The 13,664-nt window shown below is 39.1% G+C and overlaps 1 protein-coding gene across 1 annotated transcript; it reads left to right on the top strand.

The window, feature by feature from the left end:
• The first annotated feature begins 10,057 nt into the window (after positions 1-10,057).
• Positions 10,058-13,388, top strand: LOC103933686 (glutamate receptor 1.2-like). Its single transcript, XM_018644096.2, has 5 exons — positions 10,058-10,285; positions 10,744-12,020; positions 12,159-12,462; positions 12,577-12,947; positions 13,065-13,388. The coding sequence occupies exons 1-5, from the start codon at positions 10,141-10,143 to the stop codon at positions 13,386-13,388; spliced, it is 2,421 nt and encodes an 806-aa protein (XP_018499612.2). The 5' UTR covers positions 10,058-10,140.
• The last annotated feature ends 276 nt before the right edge of the window (positions 13,389-13,664 follow it).

The raw sequence follows: 13,664 nt of genomic DNA, 5'->3' as shown, positions 1-13,664 counted from the left end.
GGAACTACGATTGAACTGGAGGTATTTTTACCCAATTTCTCCACAGATTGACATTTTCCAATTCAAATCTCATGATCGGAGTCCATTACACTTCCACTACTCAAGGAGAAGCATATCGTCTAAGCTCTTCCAACCCAAATGGTGAACAACACTTGTCTTGACAAGTTATTAAGTTGACAAACGCCCTCGCGCAGCAGACGACCTTGGTGAATCAGCTCTTATAGCGTATCGAGATGCAGCGTGCCCCATATGAAATGTCCCGAAGTACGATAGGGGCATACGATCAATCTATCCAGCAACATCCTGGCAAACAGCTACTCGACCAATCACGAATCAAGCATTTTGGCAGTGTACACTCCCGACTGGGTTCCTGAGATAATGTATACTCTTTTCTTAGCACGTGGAGGAGCGTGCATTCTCGGTTAGGCCCATGGACGAGCATACATTCACGGTTGGGGCCACATTCCAATAATCAACATGAGCAACCTTCCAGGCGAAGTGTTTATTCGCTGCTAAGCCTGCACGAAACATCATCCACCTCACATCGGAGTAGGCAGCAAGATTGATGAAGATAAGCAGTCACTCAATCCGGCTTAAGTACAACTGGTAGCTTACCAGGAACTCACTCGCTTATTATGAACGTACAACATGCACCACAGTCGCAGCACAGATGAGTCGAACATATGGAAGAGCAGCCTAGACCAGTAGGTCATAACCAGGGGCAACCGGTAACTCCCCTACACCCAACATAGGCAATTTCATAAAGAAGTAGAAAGGCTCTTGATCGAGTGATTACACGATTTCCAACGTAATGAGGTCACTGATGAGGCACTACGATGAAGCATGACCAACATAAACAGGTTACCCTTCACAGACAAGATCAAGCAAGCAGAGCCTTCATGCAAGTTCAGCATGCCATATTTCATATCCTTCAAAAGGGATGGAAACTTGGAGAGGCACCTAAAGCATTGTCGAAGCGGAATAATCCTCTATCAAAACAACGACGTTCTCATGTGCAAGATATTCGCTACCACTCTACAAGGCAAGGCACAAGATTGGTTCGACACCCTACCGCCATAATCAATCTGAAGTTTGATGAACTTTCTTTGGTTTTCACCAAAGAATATTCATCATATCGCTCGATCAAGAAGAAGTCCGACCACTTGTTCAACGTCAAGAATAACCCAAAGGACTCATTTTGTGACTATGTGAAAAGGATCAAAATATAGAAGGCAAAGATAACTGGATGCAACGACTCAATAGCTAGTGTAGCCTTCCAAAAAGAACTCCTAGTAGACCACACGTTCTTCGGAGAATTAATCATGAAAGAAGATCTAACTCTGGCAAATTTTCGCTCTAGCAGAGAAGCATGCATTTTGGGACGAGGCTCGTTGATTCACATTCAAGGAAAATTTGAGTGATCTTGAACATGAAGTCCCCCACTACTCTGAAAGAGATTCAAGGTTTAACTAAACGAGCAGCCACATGAACTATTTACCTTTGTAGTCCACCGATCAACGTAAGCTTTTTCTTTTTGACAATCGAAGAAGAGCAACAAGATGTAGAACGACAAGTACGAGAAATCATTTAAGGACTTGAAGAACCACCTAACATCACCTTCTTTTGGCTATAGTTGTTGCAAACTAGAAGCTCATGTTATACCTTCAGACGCACGTAGTCATCCTCATGACACACTATTTCGCCCAATCCAGACGAGCGATGATAAAGGTGCAGACATTGACGAATGTAAAGTTTTCTAACAAACATAAGCCCAAAAGGCGTGCCAAGGGCTGATGAACACTAAAAAGACACATTCGGAAGCAAGTTTTGTCCTCGTTGCCCTAGAAGATTCTACATAGAAGCAACATGTACAGGCAATTAAGCACCGCCTCCTGTTACATGTCACATGGTCCCAGCTGATCCTTGTTTCGTAATTCTGCTATAGAGTGACCCAATACTGGCAGTTGAGCATCTCCTGCTGCGTGTAACATGGTCTCAGCTTCGCTACTCCCTATCGCTCATATCTTGCATCACGATTCCTGACTCAAACACTTTATTCCGATGGATTATCTAGACAAGCCAAACATAGAGGTGGAGCCAGCAACTGAGGTATCACAGGTTAGTACAACTCCAAACTGTCAAGATTTCATTATAGACTACCTAGTCAATGGCACACTCCCCATGGAAAGATTATAGTCTAAAAAGCTCCAAACAAAGGCATCATGCTGATGAGTCATTACTATATTATATATTTTACCCTATTATTCGTATTAATTTGGTAATTATTTTGGTAGAATTTTGATACTTTGCTTTATATTTTCAATATAGGACATTCGACTTCCTCTGGAGCAAAACATGATCAAACAGACGAATTTTGGAGTGATTCAAGAGGACGTTCGTGTGTCTCTTGGCTTATTTATGTCAAAATTTAGGATGTTTCTACCAAGTGATTATTTTCTGGCAATTAAAAAAAGAAGCAGTGCTCGTTGCTGGAAAGTGACATTCCTGGGTTTGAATTGCGTTTTTGGAGCCCAAGATGACCTTATATGGGTTTGTGGCCTTCTGGAGAAGTGTTCAAAATAGTCCAAGCTTTAAGGGCTGGTTTGGTATTGCTGTGCTTTGAAGAAAAGCTACTTCTGCTGTGCTGTGAGAATAAGCAGCAAAGTGGTTGGTAAACTTTTTTGTAAAAGTGCTTTTGAAAAAAAAAAAAAAAAAAAAAAAAAAAAAGCAGTATTAGAGTGTTTGGTAAATTTTTATGTAAAACAGATGTGAAAAAAAGCTGGTTTTTCAAAGCTGGGTTTTGCAGCTTCTTGTTTTTGGCTTTTTTTCTTCCAAAACTATGAAAAAAAGCTGAAGCTGGGTGTTTACCAAACACAAAAACAGCTCCCAGCTTTTTTTTTATAGCAGCTTTTTTCAAAATCACCTCAGTACCAAACCAGGTCTAAATCCAGCTATTTTGGGCTAGTTTTGGAGCTGATATGGGTCCAACACGTGGCTGTGCAGATTTCTAGGCGAATTTACCAAGTCAATTTAGGATTATGTTTCCTATTTTATTTCAAGCTTTTAGGTTTCCTAGTTTTATTCTAAGACCTTTTACTAGGAGGATTGAAATTAAAGTTGTATAAATAAGCCTTTTGAAAGCTAGGAAAAAGTATGGTTGAACGTATGCAACTTTTGAGAGAATAGTTTGGCTAAAGCTTGAGATTCAAGACTTATACTTTCAGGTGTTTTCATCCTTTTTTCTAATTTGATTTTATTTAAGAATATGTGTCACTAATCCTTTTTGCTAGGGTGAGGCCATGATCCTTAGCAAGAATATGCAGTCTCCTTTTAATTTTCTTATGAATGTATGCATGTGTAATTCATAAAGGAATTAGAAGAGCTACGTAGGATTGTTAGGGTGACGGTGGAACCCTAGTGCTTTTCCAAATTTGTTTCTCAAAATCTTTTCTCTTTGATTTGTTTCCTTCTTAATTGGTTTTTAGTTGCTTTCTTTAAATTACTTTTATTAAAACATGTTTTTAATACTTTTAAATTCAAAATCAACATTTTCCAATTTTTACTTTCAAATAATTAACTAGGATTAGGGTTTTTCATAAATTGTTTTAAATAATCCCAGTGGAAAATGGCCTTACTTGAGCCGTTTATACTACTACAACCTTATTCTGTTGCAAGTATTTTGTGTGATTTTATCCCTACTTTGGCAGGTGGTAAAAATCCTATCACACGCTGCTACATATGGAACAACATTCTTGTCCGAAGATCTTACATTGAACCACATCTCCGCTGCTTAATGCCTCTCGATGACCTAAAGGTTCTAAGCTCCTTCTACAAAGGTGTTTATGGAAATCACTCCGGAGGTCGATCCTTAGCACAGAAGGCTCTTAATGCAAGATACTACTAGCCTATTATGCATTAAGATGCTAAGGAGTCATTACAAAAGTATGACTGCTGCTAACACTACAAGCAGGTACCAACACTGCCTACCAGTAAACTACACCCATAAACGAGTCCCTAGCCATTCATGTAGTGGGCAATCGACTTAGTAAGGGCAATGCCTCCCATTACTGGGGGCAGAGGTATTATGATCATCGCAACTGACTACTTAACCAAGTGTGTAGAAGCAGAGCCCATGACAACCACAACTCAGACGGATATAGAGCGTTTTATACAGAGGAACATCATTTGTCGATTTGGCATCCCTCAATTCATCACCATAGACAATGGCTCGTAATTCGTAGGCAAAGATTTGGTGAAGTTTTTCTAGAAATATGGCATCAAGCAGCACGGTATCCTTAAGGCAATAGGCAGGCCGAAGCATCCAACAAGACGATTCTTGACTGCCTCAAGAAAACCTTTTCCGACAAAAAGGGAAAATGGCCAAACGAACTTCTCGGATGTCCATGGGCGTATTGCATAACCAAATGACAAGCAACCGGTAAGACTCATTTCTCTTTAGCATTTGGTTCATAAGCAATCATTCATCCCAATGTCATTATGCCACGTATCGACACTCTACTGCCAAGCATCGAGCATAATAGAAATGAGATAACCACAAACTTACATCTGGCAGAGGAGAAACGCAAGAAGATCATCACCCGCATCGCAGCTTACCAACAGTAGCTTCTCTCCAGCTACAACAAAAGAGCCAAGATCTGATGGTTCCAGCCTGGAGATCTAGTTCTAAGAAAAGCTTTCATCACTGCCTGCAGCAAAGGCTCAAAGAAGATGGATCCTATTTGGGAAGGTCCATACAAGATCAGCAGAGTATACAGCAAGTGTAGCTACACCTTTGCCACCATGAATGACAAAGAGATTGAAAAATAGTGGAACGCCTACAATATGAGGAAGTACCATGCGTGACTTCCCGCTACATTAAAGCCCGAAGACTCAAGCAGCTCGATGGGCACCACCTTGCAAGCCGATGACTATCCAATAGTTATGTAGTTCCCACCTAACAGCTAAGTTTTCGTTCGTTTCACTTGTTTTTCAATGAGGAATTCAGAAGTAATTCACCACTTGTCTGGGCTGCATCTTTATCACAACTGATCACTCATGCACTTCAAAAGAGGATTGCGCCCTTCTTAGGGAGTTATCACAAAAATTGTACCCCTTTGCAGACTAACCATGCTCTCCAGTGTAAGAGGTTAAACCAATTCCTCGACACCCACATGAGTTTACTACCTGATACGGAAAGATAAACTATACACTTCGAATATCTAGACGTGGATAAGTCGAGCTTCCCTGGTGTAACTAGATGCACGATGGTTTGTGCCGGGATTCCTAAAAGTAGCTACAATGGTCTTTTTCAAGGCTTAGCCAACTGAAGGATTTTTGGTCTCTTAGCCTAATCCGTGAGGAACCGGGCCTCAAAGATGGAGGAGGTATATTATGCAGTACATCCTATGGACGGCTACCTTGAAATCCTAAAGCTGCTACCGAGTACATTAAGGTAGCTTACAATTTCCAAAAGATTGCCTATGGCTTGCCCTTCGAGCAGTAAGTCACACTAAACTTATACAACTGCACATTTTTTGTGAAAGGTTAAATAGTTAGCATGCATATACAAAGCTCTATCCACTGTTGACATGCTACATAGTCGATAAGCTTCACCTCTGCCAAGCTCGAAATGATTGTTTAGATCTACACTAATTCCTAAAGTGTTGTGATACTTGCTATGCAACCCACGCAATTAGTTACATAAAGAGTAAGGAGTTCTCTCGAACCTTTGCTTACAAAATTCCATACAACCGCGTACTTTTGATACGAAAGGTTAGCAAATTTCATGACCCAAAAATCTTTAGTATGTTATGATGCAGGCCACACAACTCAAAGGATTAAAGAAAGCCAAGGTTAACAACCAAGTGGTCCCGCGGATTTGTCTGCTTCTGTAAGCAAGGCATCTGGTTGCCAACCCTATGGTTAGTAGCATATCTGGCGTTGGTCAAAAGGTCAAAGGTTGGGCGTAAACAAAAGAAGCGAAGATGAAGAAAAGCGAAGAAAACAAGTTTTATTAAATTTTCTAGCAAAATTGATAAACAAATAGAAAAGCCTGAAAGAGTTCAAGCAAAGCAAAAATCAACAAGGAAAACAAAGAAAATCCCAAAGGCTACCTAGAAGATTACTTTTCAGCAGCTTGGACATCCGACGACTACTCGGTAGCTATACCTTCAATAGCCGCAACACTCTCAGCAGCGGCATCATCCAGTGCTTCACCTTTGGCTGCCCCAGCTTGGGCATCAACTTATCCAACTACGTCACGAATGGAAGCCTCAAAAGTAAAGGCAAGCAAGTTTTCTAGAGAAATAGACAAGGTCCCAAAGTTTTTCCCAGCAAACTCAAAGTCTAATGGCTTACCAAATAGATGATCTACATAACCCAGCTTGTAGAAATCAGCCTGACTCTGAATAAGCGAAGCCTTGAGCCCAGCCTTCTCACCCTTCAGCTACTTGTTCTTTTCGAGCAAACCAACACGGACGCGATGCAATTCATCCACTTCATTCCTAATATTTTCGTTGATCTTCAATGCACCTTGGAGTTCCAACACTTGGGGTTCAAGCTTATTGATGACTTTCTTGAAGTGGATCACTTTATTATAAACAGCAATCATCACTTACGTAAGCAGTAGAACGAAGCTCAAAAACGGTACGCTTAAGATCTTGAATCTAATTTATGTAATAGCCAATCTCATTCTCTGCACTTTCATACTTAACTTGGATCCTGTCAGGCCTAGTCTTTAAGTCAACGATTTCCTGGCAAGCGGTCTCAAGCTGCATAGAAGTAGGGGCAGAGATATTGGACCCCTTCAAAGTGACAAGCTCAGACTCCAACTTTCTGATCATCTCGACAGAAGAATAAGCTTTAGCTACCATAGCCTTTGTCATCTCCTTAGCAGCCTTGGTATCCTCTTGGTCAAGGAGAATAGACTCGGCTACCAGAATCGCCGTTTTCTGCATTATAACAAGCAAAACAGTTATTCTATATTAGGTTGTATGCTTTGCAAAGGAACGTAGGCAAACAACCCCTCCGACGCCATCAACAATTTTCGCACATGCGTCCATATCTTCAAGCAGATCGGGTTTCAGAAGTGCATAAATCTTAGCAGACTCTCCAGAAATAAGCTTGGTGGATTTCTCACAACTACCCATGCGAGCAATCTCTTCTTTCTCAACAGGCAAATCAATCCCAGCAACAAAAGGAGTGGGTGTTAACACAACTTTAGCAGCAAAGTTCACCTTATCACTCTTTATAGTAGCATGCTTCTCCAAAGGAGAACCAGACTGAGCTCTCAACGGATGTCTTGGTACAGACTTCGGCACTAAGGGTATGACAGAATCTCTACGCTGAGCAAACATACTAGCAGTCGTACTAGCCATTTTTGGCATGGTAGACGTCACAGGCTCAGATCTAGCAACTTTATTTTTCTTCCCATTAAAAGAAGTCAAGTTAATCACAAGCCTCTCAGCAGCAGGTGGACCCTTATGAGCAGCGAAAGAAATCTTTGGTTTTTTCTCAACCAGCATCTATTGACCAGGCGGGGAAGATCTCTTCTTTCCACCTTCATTCATAATAGGCTCCACGACAACGATCGAACGAGCCAATGCATTCGCCTTGATCCTTTTTATCTCCTCTCTTAGGAGCAGCCCACATTTCTCCTAGCGAAGAGGACTAAGCAGCCAACGCCATTCACGGTACTCAACAGAGGAGCTCAACCTACGTTGGCTTTTCCTTTATTTTTTTTTTCTCTCAAACCAACTAGCAAAAGGCCTGCATGCCCAGCATTCCAACAGCCCATGAGGCCTGCGAACTCCTCATTTCTCTCAATTGCGGCCTAGCCCACATCAGGTTCAAGAGCCCAAAGAACATAAGCCATGCGGCTCACCTAACATTAAGCCTCAACACCTCAATCTATGGCCCTAGTCGTATAGCTGCCCTTGACTCTAGCCAAATCGAGTAACCCAAGCAGTGGTCCTTGCCACAACACCTCACCGCCCTATGTTGAGTTGACTCCTATCCTCTGCCAGTCGACCTGCCGCACCACCCTAACGGCAGCCCCACGACAACACTATCTAAGAAAAAGACAAGGAAAATTAAATTTTTCTTACCTTAGTGCGGCGCTTAGAAGATAAAGAAAGCAATGAAAGACAGTCCTTTATAGGGGCAAGTGTGGAAGATTGTTAGGGGAAGGGGAACAAATCTCATCTAGCATTCTCTCTCTTGTAGAGTAGAATAAATTGCTCTCTAAAGTTAATTTAATCATCTGCTTAAGGTAGACTTAAATAGACTTTGGAAGTGATTTATTTCCCTTTCCTAGAAGGGTTTAATTTCCAATTAATGTAGGAATCTACATCAAAATAGGAAACAATCTTATGTTTCCTAAAGCAAGGGAAGATCTCTACACCTGTTGCCCTTTCTTGTGAGTAGCCCAACAGGTGTGGAGGCATTTGTGGAGCCAGAAATAATCAAGAAAATTATGGAGGTGACACATAGACTTTTAGGTGAAAAGGAAAAAATTACCCTCAAGACATACCCGGATTTCCACGTCATGCAACAGACAATAACGGTTCAATCAAGGAAGTGTCAAACATGATCAAAATGGTATTTGCTCAAAGCCCTCTCATTACTACTCATCATATCCTTATTCAAAGGGTAACTTCCAATTTTCCTATTTAACCTACGATTAATTGCCAAGTTAATTGCAAGATATTATTTCACATAATATCTTGCAATTATACTCACAATTTCACCATATATGGCCGGCCACTATTCTCCAAATAGGGCCGGCCACTCCCCTATAAATAGTCATATTCTTCCACTAAAAAGCGAAGTCATTTGCTACCCATAAACTCCTAAACACATTATTCTCAAAATTCTAACTTTGGCATCATAGATTATTCAGCCAAAGCTCCCCTATTCATTATGGGCGCGTGAGGCTTTTGACCTTAATATTAGGTGTTATTATTTTGCCGGTGCATTTTTGTTAAAGAAAAAGACGACGGAAATTTGCATCCACATAAATTGTAGCCAACTTGGTGAGAAAGGAAAGTCTTGGATCTTTGAATGTAGGAAAGTCTTGGATCTTTGAATATAGGAAAGTCTTGAATCTTTGCATGTAAGTTCTCCACCGTTGAAAGCTAATGAAAGAACCAAAAATGGAAGCTCAAGGAAAAGAGACTCAATCAAAGTAACAAACCATGAAAAAGACCGAGTCGTCGGTCAAAAAGTAATTGCCAGTTTTAATTTGGACTTGATCTCCATAATTAGTTTGTATGTATATATCCTCTTCTCAACCATGTGATTTCTCAGCTACGTTTTAATGAAAATATTTATGTAAAGAACTTGCAAATCCTCTCTTAAAATTATTGAAATAATGTCATCGGTTGCAGTACTAAGTATTATTAGATCGTAATATTAAGTGGAACTAATTAGTGAGTTGTAAAAAAAATTTATTTCTAACTAACTTAATCATTCCAAAATGTGAGCTAAATAAAATTTCAAAATCAGTTTCAAAACACAGTTTTATAGGGGGCTCAAGTTTGACTCTGAAATATGATAAATCTTATATTTTGGGGCACGACTTCAAGAGGTTTTTCAATGTAGTTAGAACATCACCACGTCGTTTATAATTCAACTCAAATTATAACACTTATATTTAATTATTTTAGTATATTAAAAGTAAGACAAATTAGTCATGTTGTACCTCGTATTTTAACACATGAAAAGAAATATTGCGTGACAATTGCTCCAAGTACGCATAAAATATTTCACATCACTAAACTTGAAGTCATGCAAGACTTGTATACGTGACAATTGTTTCGCATGACTAAACTAGCATGTTTTATCTACGTAGATCAATTCCTCGGTCAACCTTTCACGTTACTTCCTTGAACTTCTTTAATTATGTAGTAACCATTTTGCAGCATATATATATATATATAAGCTAGAAGATATATACAGATTGGGACTGTTCATTAAACCAACAAAGAGCAATATTAAATACATAATTAAAAATTGGTAGTACGTATGGAGTCTGATCAAAGGAAGAAACAAGCCATCCTCTCGATATTTCTCACCTTCTTTAGCCTTGTCAGTTCTTTACATGGTGAAATAGAAGAAACTCATGTCGGGTTGATTCTTGACATGGGATCGACGGAGGGAAAGATTGTTCAAAGCTGCATATCGGAAGCTTTATCTGATTTCTACCATAAGCATAATGACTACAGCACAAAAGTTGTTCTCCACAGTAGGGATTCCAAAGGAGAGCATCTGCATGCTCTATCATCTGGTGAGCCATTCATTTTTAAATAGTTTTTTATAATTTGCTTCGACATATATGAGACTTTCAGGTACAAATCTTTCTTCTTTAGCAGCTTGCAGCTATAGCGATAGTACTAATCGTTCAATTTAATCTAATAGGTTTTTCAGATTAGAAAACGTGCATACTTAAAGTGATAGTAGTTCATCTATAATCAACTACAGATATAGCACCAGTTCATCTATTTAGTTTTGGTCATATATTTGGCGAGGATGATTTAATAGTTGTTTTGAGTTCGATATCTATTTGTCTGGCCTGTTGTATAAATTCTCACCCCTCCCCCACCCTCCAACCTATTTGACTATAATATCATTGTATATAAAAGAAAAGGTATACATTTATACGTAGGAAATAAGTCATTCTAACTAAAAGTGGAAGCAATACAACTCTGCATCTTTTAATTTAACTTTCAGTTGTCAAAAACACAGCTCTGCATCTTTTGGAAAACACTAAAGTTGCAGCAATAATTGGTGCACAAACAAGAGTGGAAGCAAATCTTTTGGCAAATTTGGGAGAAGCAGCTAAAGTGCCCATAATGTCCTTTTCGGAACCTAGTCCTCCTCTTCCTCTAAATGACGATAGGAATGCCTTCTCTGTCGGGATCGCACAAGATGAAACTTCTCAAGTTATGGGGATCAATGCCATCATTGAAGCTTATAAATGGAAGGATGTCATACTTCTGTATGACAACACAGAGTACGGGAATGACATGATTCCAACTTTGACAAGTTCCTTTCAACAGAAAAATGTGTATATAGCACATAAAAGTTGTGTTGCTATATCCTCAACAAATGAACAAATCTTCGAAGAACTCCAAACGCTAATGAAATTGAAGACAAAGGTATTTGTTGTGCACATTTCACACTTGCTTGTGCCTCACCTTTTCTCTAATGTAAATAAGTTAGGAATGATGAGTGAAGGGTATACTTGGATTCTGACATCAGCTAGCATGAATTTCTTGCATTTCATGGATTCTAATGTGATTGAATCAATGCAAGGGGTGATAGGTTTGAAGTCTTATATTCCACCATCAACTAGGCTGCAAAATCTTACTTCAAAAGTGATGAACAAACTTTACATGGAGGATCCAAATATGAAAGTAAGTGAGTTAAGTGCAGACAAAATCTGGGTGTACGATGCAACTTGGGCTCTAGCTGAAGCAATTGAAAGAGCAAGTATTCAAAATTCTACTAGATCCAAACATGGAGTTGTGCTACTAAGAGAAATATTGCAAAGGAGGTTTACGGGTTTAAGTGGTGAAATTCAATTTCCAAAGGGGAAACTGATTTCAGGTACATTAGAGATAGTAAATGTGATAGGAAAAGAAGCAAGAAGGGTCGGATTTTGGTTTTTCGAAGAAAAGACCGATAAAGCTCAGTCACACATGCTTAACAATGGGAGAAATCTTCTTTTAAGCAACCATTTGAAAACAATCAGATGGCCAGGAGGATCTAAAAGGCAATTGAGTAGTGAAATAAAATTGAGAATTGGTGTTCCAGTGAGAGTTGGGTTCAAGGAACTTGTGCGTGTGGACCATGATCTTCAAACCAATAGAACAAATGTCACTGGGTTCAGTATCGATGTGTTCAAAACTGCAATCAGTGCGTTGCCGTATAAAGTACATTATGAATTTTTTCCATTTGAGAATGAACATGGAGTTATGGCGGGGACTTACAGTGATCTTGTTTACCAGGTTTATCTCCAGGTATGGTTAATTAATATAAATTCATAAAATTAAGTAATGATTTTTCTGTTTTACCTAATCTATCTTTCAGTATCTTATCTGAATTTCTTATTTATTTCTTGGGTTTCCTTGTCATATACCGGGGACACGATACACTAGAAGTACGATGCTGTCGTTGGAGATATAACAATCACATCGAACAGATCTCAATATGTTGATTTTACAATGCCATATACTGACCTAGGTGTGGGAATACTAGTGCCAAATCGAAAGGACAACATGTGGATTTTCCTGAAACCACTTTCAGCATACCTTTGGATAACGAGTGCGTGTTTCTTTATACTTACGGGTTTCATTGTGTGGTTAATTGAGCGTCCTGTCAACCAAGAATTCCAAGGCACAACTTCACAGCAAATCGGAACAATATTATGGTTCTCCTTCTCAACCCTTGCATTTGCTCATAGTAAGTGCTCTATATACCTCCTCACTTATCTAGTTGGTGTAACTTTATTTCAGCTAATGACGAAATGCTCAACTCATAAATATGTTTAAGATCTGTATTTGTTAACTCCTGCAGGGGAGAAGATACTAAGCAACCTGGCAAAGTTTGTAGTGATAATATGGATGTTTGTAGTGCTTATATTGACATCCAGTTACACTGCTACTTTAGCGTCAATGATGACAGTTAAACAGATACGAATGGACTCAATTGGAAACTATATAGGTTACCAATCAGGTTCATTGGGAGTTACAGTGAACTTGAAATTCAAAGAGATTAAGCCGTATCGTTCAGTTGAAGAATATGCAGATGCTTTATCAAAAGGAAGCAAGCATGGTGGTGTTTCGGCGATAATTGATGAGCTTCCATATATCAATATCTTCCTTGCAAAGTATTCTTCTGACTACTCCCTCATTAAAACCAAGTCTACCACCAATGGTTTTGCTTTTGTGAGTGATCTATCCCATTTGTTACATGCGTAATTACAAACAAGAATTTGTAACAACAAGATAAGAAAATACTTGTATAAGCTTATAATATGTTGTGCATATATCATTCATCTTCAGGTTTTCCCTAAAGGTTCGAAATTGGTCCATGACTTATCAACACAAATACGACATATGAGAGAAGAAGGAAAGCTTTTAGACCTGGAAGAGACTTGGTTTCCAAGAAAAACAAGTTTTATGCCGGATGATAATACTATAAGTAGTCCCTCCAATACTCTTGGCCTCTACAACTTTCTTGGTTTATTCCTTGTCAGCGGGGTTTCGTCTGCTGTTGCACTCTTCTTATTCGTAATCTTTTCCCGTTCATTTAGAAATCTGATTAAAGGACAACTGCAGTTGGTTGGAGAACGACTGCAGCGTTTAAGGATGTTCCTTCCACTGTAATTAGTACATGAAACAGAATAAACCAATAATCTATCGTACTTGATGTCCATAACCACTAATTTACAGATCTGTGACATGCAGTTTTCTCATATAGTGTATTGTGTACTTACAAGGTACTTTGTTTTTCTACTTTCCAAGAAAATGGGTAACTATTTTGTTTTACTTTAGTTATGAATGCAAACAAAATTCTTTCACCTAGAAACAACTTGGAAGCCATCTGAATAATTACAACATTTACACTAAGGGGTGGGAGAATAAATTAGTATGAAGTCGCTA

This window comes from the organism of the source record quoted next, unplaced genomic scaffold (genome assembly GCF_019419815.1).
Source record: "Pyrus x bretschneideri cultivar Hongxiangsu unplaced genomic scaffold, Pyrus_bretschneideri_v1 Contig35, whole genome shotgun sequence".
Lineage (NCBI taxonomy): Eukaryota > Viridiplantae > Streptophyta > Magnoliopsida > Rosales > Rosaceae > Pyrus > Pyrus x bretschneideri.
Note: the sequence above shows the minus strand (reverse complement) of the source record. Positions and strands in the feature narration are given on the sequence as shown.